The sequence below is a fragment of the Amaranthus tricolor genome, chromosome 1, assembly GCF_026212465.1.
Source record: "Amaranthus tricolor cultivar Red isolate AtriRed21 chromosome 1, ASM2621246v1, whole genome shotgun sequence".
In the NCBI taxonomy this organism is placed as follows: domain Eukaryota; kingdom Viridiplantae; phylum Streptophyta; class Magnoliopsida; order Caryophyllales; family Amaranthaceae; genus Amaranthus; species Amaranthus tricolor.
In genome coordinates, this window is record NC_080047.1 from 31386486 (window position 1) to 31395967 (window position 9482).

Consider the following 9482-nt stretch of genomic DNA (forward strand, 5'->3'; position numbering starts at 1 on the left):
CTAGAACTTGACCATATATATATACATATACATATATATATATACATATACATATATATATATACATATATGTATATATATATATACATATATGTATATATATATATATATATGTATATATATATATATATATATATATATATATTAGGTGAAAACCACTAAAATGGTGAAAGCTGAAAACCAGACTGAGACATACATATTGTGGCAAAAGATGTACAAACTGTATAATAGGGTATACATATTTTTGTTAAGGAAAAAGTTCATATTATTTACAAAAATGCCATCTGAATATGTACACCTTTAAAGAATGCATGTACACCTTGTAGCAAATGTCCAATTATTTACAAAATAGCCACCAGAATATGTACACCATTTAGGCTCTTATGTACACTTGTTTTTAGTTTTAAAACTAGAAATATATATATATATATATATATATATATATATATATATATATATATATATATATATATATATATATATATATTTCCAGTTTTAAGCATTTTAGTTGTTTTCACATGATTTTGCTATATATAGACGCTTCCGGTTTATAGTAACAGCCATCCCCACCCTAGCCCCCTCCCATCCTTTCTCTTAATTGAGGAATCCGGTTCTAGACAAAATAATTATTTGATTTATCTTGGTTTTATACTTTTCCAAACTTAGTTTGAAGGTCATGATTCTCCAATAAAGTACTAATTAGGAATAAAACATACCTGGGTGTCAACTAGTATTAAACGCTCTGCAGAAATTCGAGGTTCAATACCAATAGTACAATGCCTGGCATTTGCTCGAGTTTCTTCAGACTGGATTGCAAAAGGAGGTAGCATTCCTACAAAGGTATCGCTTATTATATCGATAACACATTAACAACATGGCTCAAAAATATATTTCAATAACAAAACTAATAACAAAATTAATAGCACTAAAGCTGCAATAATGTTGATGAGAGTACAGATCACATTGAAAAATAACCTGATTTATTAAGTCTCGATTCTCGTGTTGTGTCAATTTAAGTCAGTGTAAATCTAGTTTTAGTAGTAGTAAATAATCTGCTGTAATCAGCTCTAGTACAAATTTTTTGTTTATTCTGTTGCTCATAATGTCCTAGAATATTTTTGATAGGTCATATGAAACTTGCTAGGTTTGCACATTAGGTACAAAGCAAGAGTATTTTTGATAGGTCATTTCAGCTCAATTGAAGGCAGTTATTATATTGTGACTTGTAAAGCTCCAAGGCTATATACACCTTGCTCGGGCAATAGAAAAGAAAGACACAAATTCAAAGGAATAGAAAACTTTCACCATTTTTGGTGAGCTTGAGCAAAAACTCTTCATGTTAATTGTTATCAGAACCAAGTTCATGTTGACTCAAATTTAAGATGAAATATTGATATTTATTATCCTGCATTCTGCTGCGTTCAAAATCTCTCCTTCTTGCATCAATTTTTTTCTTGCTTTACTCAAAGATTGAGCCTTTATTAAGTAGACCTTTTGTTTCTTGTTTAAACCAATCTTTCCTGCTACTCTAGACCTATATTTAATAAAAAAAAAAAACCCGCCAATTGTTAGTGTAAATGCTTAGAGGAGTGAGCTTGGCTGATATTCAAAATCCACTACTGGAGATGGCAGATCTTAGTAGTGGTAGACAAGTTGACTGGACCTGCAAAATATACGGAGTGCAAGAGATCCTTGGAGATTTGTTACATGATTGATAGCAAGGGATGCTGAAGATGCCAATAAAGATTAGTTGGACATGTCCAATAACATAGGAAATACTTTTATCTCAGGATCAGTGGATGATAAAATACAAGAATCTTATTATTCTTGTACTGTGCTGAGGAAATAAGGAAGATTCTGGAATTGGTATGAGTATGAACTATGAACTACATTAAAAGGGAAGCCATGAATCTGACTATTTACTAATAACAAACGCCTTTGAAAAGAAATAGATGGTCTGAATATGTTACCGCCAATCACTAAGATAGATGATACATCATATATTCATACAATTTTACATTCATTTTATGTTGCATTGTGAGGTTATTCCATGAGATTTATTGCATTTTCCACTAGATTTTAAGCCTGTCTTGGGAGTTTGGAGTTCCCACTTGCTTTCCAAGTAATTGAGTTGAAAAGTAACGAAAGTTGAGCTAGTTAGAACCATGGAAGAGCTATGGTTGAAGTTAGAGTGATAGACCACAAAGAGAAGAGAAAATACACAAATCAAACTTTAGACTTGAGCGTGGGTATCCACATAACCAGTTGGGTATTGTCCTAAAATTAGTCAACAGTTTTCAAAGAAGTGATTTTTCACCAAACACAGGAGAGTAACCATAGAGTTGGCTGGGTATTCCATGTAGAAGAAAAAATAAAAAAATAAGGGCAGCACCCGAGCTGGTATTCATGGACCCGAGCACTATTCACCCAAGACTTAGCGAAGCCAAGACGTGCACCTAGACACTGCCTGAGTATTCATGGACCAAAAGAAGCCAATAAACAGACTAAAGAGCTTAGGTTGATGCGGCCATTCGAGTCCATTACACTATCTTTTGCCCAAATCTTGTTATTAGTATAAATGCAATACTTAAGAGTTTCTTTAACCCAAGTTTAAATTTGGTATCCAACTTTTAAAACTTTATCAAAGTACTTTCTTTTACCTTAATTTTTTTGGATTTGATGCTTTATTCATCTTCAACTATGCCTTCTTTTAATTTATGCGTGTTCGTCATAAAATATTAGTGTGCTAAGGGGTGAATTCATGCTGAAATAGTGTAGATATGTTACTGAAAAATATTGTTTTGAAGTACTTTATGATTATTGATTCAGTACATACAAGTAGAAATGCATGTTAGGTTATAATAAATGGCTTGAATTATTGTTTAATTATGATAAAAAATCTCATGGTTGACTTATGCATGGATTCATTGTTTAAATGAGAATATAAATCCAACCGATAATTATATTCCTAGCCCATTTTTGCTCATTTTTTGAATATTGATATAGTGACAAATGCATGGAGGGTCCCTTGATGACCCTAGATCTAGCATCCTTGATTTTCTTGCGTGATTCACTACTGTCTTCCGTTTTAGTTTATGAAAACATCAAAAATTCATTTCTTAGTTCGAAAAATCTATTGAAGAGTTAATTCTCGTTCCCAAAGTTCGACCTAGACTTACCCAAAGGCTAGCTTTAGAAGGTAATCATACTTATCTTTGGCTTAGGTCCATTACAACTTGACCGAAGTCAAGAGATTGAAGCAATTTCCAATTCTCAAAATCATCATCATAAACTAGGAAGAGTTACACCACTTTAATTTTTACTATGATACAATAACCTGGTCATGTCTTACTCTAGCAGTAATTCTCTGTCTATCATGCTATCAGGAACCAAGTATAGATGCGAGCTTTTGAGATTAAAAAAAGAAAGAAGATGAGGAAGAAAAGGAAAAAAAAAGGATTTTGAAAAAGAGAAATAAATTCATGAAAACTACAATAGTATCTTAAATGTTGAAGAAACAACTGATGCGGCTCCACTATACAAGGTTTTGTATGATGAACAACTCTAAATTTGTGTATTGCATATTAGCTCGTACTTCCTCCATTCCACTATATTTGCTACATTTGACTTTTTACGTTATCCAATGTGTTATTTTGATATTTTATATATTAAATTATACATAATTAAAAATTATAAAGTTAATATTATGAAAGTATGTGATTAGACGATTTAAACAAGAACTCACTTGACTATATTTTTTCTTACACGTTAGCCGCAATATATAAAATAAGCTTGAACAATAAATAGTGACAATAAAAGTAATAGCTAGTATTTTAGAACGGATGAAGTATATAGAGAGCTTAATTACATCATAAAAAAGATAAAAAGATCTAAGAAAACCAAGGGTGCAACTGTTGTATGATGGACAAAAAGACTCTAACTAGCTCCCTAAATTAATTGCAATTACTCCAAACTGAACAACCCCGAATTGATCATACCAACTAATTACGAGACTCTTCAGTTTTATTTCCTCATTACATCTCATTTAACTCAAATAAAAATAAAGCTTATAAACCAAGCAGCCCCATGCACATGTTTTGTAGCATTCAATGCTCAATCCAAGTTATACATGTTACAAATTTAGCTTATGAACAAATGGACTAAATTACAACACTTCAAGAACTAATGAAATAGGTTGATAAGACATACTTGATCTTGGATCACCATCACTTTAAATTCTTTGCTCCATAAAAATCAAAAGATTAATGGGCTTAGTTTTTATAGTGAGGATGGGTTAAAAGAAATATTTTTTTTATTGTTGGGCAACTAATACTATGCCACATGATATTAATGTATGGTTGGTGGATTCGAAAAGAGTGATGTTAAATCACCAAGTTGGGTTTGAAAAGAGATGTTTTCGTATAGGTTTTTAAAATTGATGTTTGGCACGTTCAAATTGAATGGTCTTCTAGTTCAAACAAAAGAAAAATTCTAACCTTTGTGAGTTTGAAAAAAATGACATTCTCATTCAATTTTTAAAAATAGATGCTTGGCCAGTTCAAAAAGAATGGCTTGTCCATTTAATCAAAAGAAAAACTATGAACTTCGTGAGTTCGAAAAAAATGAACTTCTCATTCAAATTAAAAAAAAATGATGTATGGCGAGTTTGAAAAAAAGGTCGCGCTTGTTCAACAAAAGAAAATTGAAAAATATAACCTTAGCGAGTTCGAAAAAAGTGGAGTACGCACACAAGGCCAAACATTTTGCAAAGGATATGCTATTTGAAGCGGTTAGAGTCAAAGCATTTAAAGAAACTTTACACAAGTTGGCTTTGGACATCACCAAAATACAACACAATTTTCTAGTCTTGTAGGACAATGTTACTCAAACCTCAAACTCCACCCACTTCATAGCTTAGTTTTAGAAAGCGCACCTCTAATAGAAATTCTAGAAAAATCGTCTCTCTTAGTCATGGCTCTACGAGAAATGAGAGTTGTGCGCTTTTGTGTTCTTTTTGCAGCTAGCTCTTTTTTTAGCTTTTTCTATTTTTGATGACTTTCCGGAAAAATTGTTTTTAATAATTTAGCGTACTACAATTAGAAAAAATTCATTGTCTTATTCGATGAGTCAAAAAGATAAGAGAAAGAAATTCTCCAGGTTACGAAGAGAGATAACGAATAAAAGACTAAAGGTAAGCGCACCACCACTAGGTAACTCCCCTTTTGTTTTTTTTTTCTATTTCTCACTTCTATGTTCTTTCTTGTGGATATTCTTTTCTTTTCTTTTTTATAATATTCATCCCTTTTTCTTTTCTTTTCTCCAAATTTCGGCATATTTTTTCTTTTTGTTTTACTTTTCTTTGATTTTATGTGTTTTTCTTTCCACTGAAATTTTCTTTTAATTTTCTTCTTCATTTCATCTTTTAATTTCCACTTCCATCAATATTTGTGTCTTCCTTTTTCTTAGTTTTTATTTAATAACAATTAGAATGACAACACTTAAACATGATGCCTTAAAATGTGGGTTTACGTACCCTCTTGTACCGTTTGGACTATAATAATGGCATGGTCCAAGATAACAAATGTTTGAGATCTTATATGCAAAAACAATATGAATCTCATATTGTTTTAAGTATCAAATATGCTTTATAATTGTTATATAAGCTTTTCAGAAAAATGTGTGCCTAATCAACTAAAAAAAAGCTTGCACTTTTAGCTTGTGCCTTCCGCTTAGGCTTTAACACCCTTCTACGTTTTAGCGCACCTCAGCCCTTTTAAAACTAAGCTTCAAAGAGGTTATGAAAGATAGACAATGGATGAGAAATGTGAATAAAGAACTTCACGCTCTGAAAATCACATAAGAAATTTATAAACATTCCTAAAGGAAAAGTAAGTAATAGGGTGCAAATGGTTGTTTAAAACTAAGTTGGAGTGCGAAATAGAAGAAGGCTAAGCTTGTGATCCTAAGTTGTATAGAATGGGCTAGAATATTCTGAGACATGTGTCATGTGGAAAATTTGATCATTGTAAGGTCATTGCTAGTAGTGGCTAGTATATTTGTCAAATATGGATTTGTGCATGCAGAATTGGAAAATGTGCATATGACCTTGCCATCGGGATGCATATGGAATGGGGATGCAAAACATAATAAAATGGTGTATGTAGATGGTGGTTTGAGATTTTGGTTTTCAACAGTCCAAAACATAATACTCCATGTTCACGTAGAATAAATGCATATGTAGCAATAATGGTGTAAGTAGATTATCTATGTGTAGCTACTAGAAAATTTAAGTTGATCTATGAAATAAAACCCTACCTAGCCTCCAATTTTTCACGTGAAAGAGTTGAAAAGGGTACTTCCTTGGCATTGAGGTGGTAATCTAAGGTATTCATATGCAATGGACATCATCGAGGAGTATGGAATGCACAAAGCTGGGTAGATTTGTTGTTTGAATTACAATTGTTAGGAAATAATTGGGGCCTTTTGTATCTTTCATTAGTAAATTTGGCATATTATCAAATTTAATAAGCAAAAATAGTAATTTTTATAATTTGAGTGGGTCAATGACCACGTTGTTTAATACGTGGCTCCGCCACTGCCTTGAAACCAATGTGAAGCTTATACATGAATTAGACTTGTTGCCTAACGCAACTGAGTTTCAAAGATTATTACTCCCTCCTATTCACCTAAAGTGTCCCATTTGACTTTTCACCATATTTTAGGTGGTCAAATAGGACCACATGTGAAAGAGAAAGAGCATAAGTGTAAAGGTGTGAAAAGATTAAATTTAGCAAAGGTAAATTGGTAAGTTAACATACCAAAACAGAAATGAGACATTCAAGGTAACTTGACTCAATAAGAAAATGGGACACTTAGGGTGAATAGGAGGAGTAATAGATTGGTCTAGTATCATACTATCACCACCCTATACATCACACATGCGTGCACAATTTGAGCCAATGTATACACAAACGTACACGGCCAATATACAAACTACCAACCAAGAGAATCCCAAGGTAATTGTTTAAACGTCTAGGCAAAGGTTGGATTACTAGCTACCCAATCACTAGGAAATCCATGATCGGATTTTGCATTCTGTTGGATAACTCCACATTTTCATGGACATATAAGAAACAACCAGGTTTCTATATCCTCAAAGATCACTGCTTGTGAGGAGGTCACATGGCTCAAACAACTAATTGAGAACTTAGGTTTAAAGAACCTAGGCCCTGCCCATTATGAGTTGTGACAACAAAGTTGTCATATCCATAGAAAAAAGCAAGTGGAGTTGGATTGGCATTTCCTCGAAAAAAAGATCACTAGAGTAGAGGCACTATCAAACTCATCTTCATTCCAACTCTAGAAGAGCCAGCACATTTTGACCAAACCTCTATTTATAGCTCACAGGAACCGCCCTCTACCCCAGCTAGAAACTTTTCTCCATTCTCTTTAAGGTTGAGTAAAACTCTTAAGATATGTGTATCCAAAGTGTCCTTACTCATTCCTTTCAAGTATTTACAAACTTTTTCAAAACAAGATCATTAGCAATAGTAGAATCAAATAAAAAAATTCACTTAATTAAACAATGAAGGGCACATTCTCCCAACTAATTTTGCAATTCATTAAGTTCAATTCAGGTCCAAAAAGTTTTTCCCATAAATTAAATTTTTAAATGATCAATTAAGCTCTTTCAATAAGCTAGCTAAGTTGTAATAAGGGCAGCAGCATAGAGCTAATCTAAGAGAAGAAAGACAAAAAGAGATGAAAAAAATTACCAGGAGAAGTAGGATCAAACCCATAAATCTCATTCATTAAAGAAGATTTGCCAACTCCAGGAGACCCAATTACTCCAACCACAGTAAATTCAGTGTTATCTGTTAGAAACTACCCAAAAAAAACACAGCTTAAACCCAGTAATAAATGCAGCAAAATAAGCAAAATGAAGCAGTAAGCAGCAAGAATAAGAAAATCATACAGGAAGAAAACGATCAAAGTGAAAGTCCCAAGAATCTGAGAGGAGATTAAGGGATCCCACAGGAGGAAGACGAGATCGAATTGAAACTGATGATGTATCTTCTTCAACAGAGGTACCTCGGATGAATTTACCGGCGGCAGAAGGACCTCCGGAGACGAGACCAGGCTTTGCTAGTAAAATTTTAGGACCACCAGGCCCGCCGCTACTGCTCGACGCCATGTCTGTTATATTAGTAACTATTTTTTCTCGCTTACACTGCAGTATGGGAGGTGCGTTTGATGAAAATCGAAACTGGATCTTTCCCAATCTGCACTACTATTAGCCACCTGCTTATGTAGAATGAGTTTCCCATGCTTAAACTTAATCTTTGGCGTGTTTGGAATAAAACTTGGGAATAGGACTCACAGACGTTAACATGAGACTTTTAAAATGAAATTTTTAATATAAAAAAGTTTTATCTCTTGTTTATTAAGGTAGGGATTTAGAAGAAATAGATGAAAATGAAAATCTCACTAATTAGCATTTTTCCCGTAAAACTTATTTATTCTCTATTCTCAATACCTAGGGTCGTCTTAAACCTTTTGGAGGCCCTAGTCTAATAATAAAATTGGGCCTCAACAAAAAAGAAATTAAAAGAATTTATTTTAAAAACTCATTACATTATTACAATTATAAAATATACTCCACTTAATACTAACCTTCTACTTGAAAAGAGCCATTCTTCTAACACTTTTTGATGCAAACTTATCAACCAAGTATTCATAGTGGATCGTCTCCAATACATCATTTTCAATTGCTATCATCGCTAGTCCATTAAGTCTTTCTTGTACCATGGTAGATCGCAAATAAGACTTTAACAACTTCAATTTTGAAAAACTCTTATCTGCAAAAGCAACTGTCACGGGAATAATTAACAAAATTCGATATGCAATTATTGTATTAGGAAAACAATCTAAACTTTTCAAAAACTTTAATATATCAATCGGTCCCATATGCTCTCTTGGTAAGATTTCTCTTAACAAATTTAATTCCACACATAATTCATTTCCATTAATATCAGATTGCTCATTATGCTGCAATGCTTTTTCAAAATTATTATAACAAGACTTTAAATTTGCATCATCCAATGATTGTAACTTTTGAGAAGTAAACAAGAAACCAATTTTTTTTTCATAGTCTTGATATTGCTCAAATCTATTATTAAGAGAGACAATTGCTTGATTTACAAGATAAAGAAAGTAGTTGATTCTAAAGCCTTCTTCCCCCGTGAATTCAACAGATTCGGTATTCAAGTTCTCATCAAATTGTCTTTTTCTTCAAATTGTGCGCTTTTGTGAAAAAACTGGATCAATATTCATTACAATAGCAATATCCTTAGCATTTTTTAAAGCATTATAAAAAATCAGTTTCTCTATATTCTTCAAAAAAGGAAATCAATTCCTTTAATTTTTGCATAGCAACATCAATGATCATATCTTTTGATTAACCATATTAATAGCAGTTAATA

At 32.5% G+C, this 9482-nt stretch overlaps 1 protein-coding gene across 1 annotated transcript in view; it reads right to left on the reverse strand.

Moving 5' to 3' along the window:
* The window catches only part of LOC130820614 (uncharacterized), a 13553-nt gene extending 5059 nt beyond the window's left edge, over positions 1-8494 (reverse strand). The window contains exons 1-3 of the mRNA XM_057686053.1: positions 7976-8494; positions 7776-7884; positions 717-832 (exon numbers count right to left, since the gene is read on the reverse strand). Of these exons, the coding sequence (XP_057542036.1) occupies positions 717-832; positions 7776-7884; positions 7976-8194 (444 nt within the window). The 5' untranslated portion in view covers positions 8195-8494. The remainder of the gene's footprint in view (positions 1-716; positions 833-7775; positions 7885-7975) is intronic.
* Between the last annotated feature and the right edge of the window lie 988 nt (positions 8495-9482).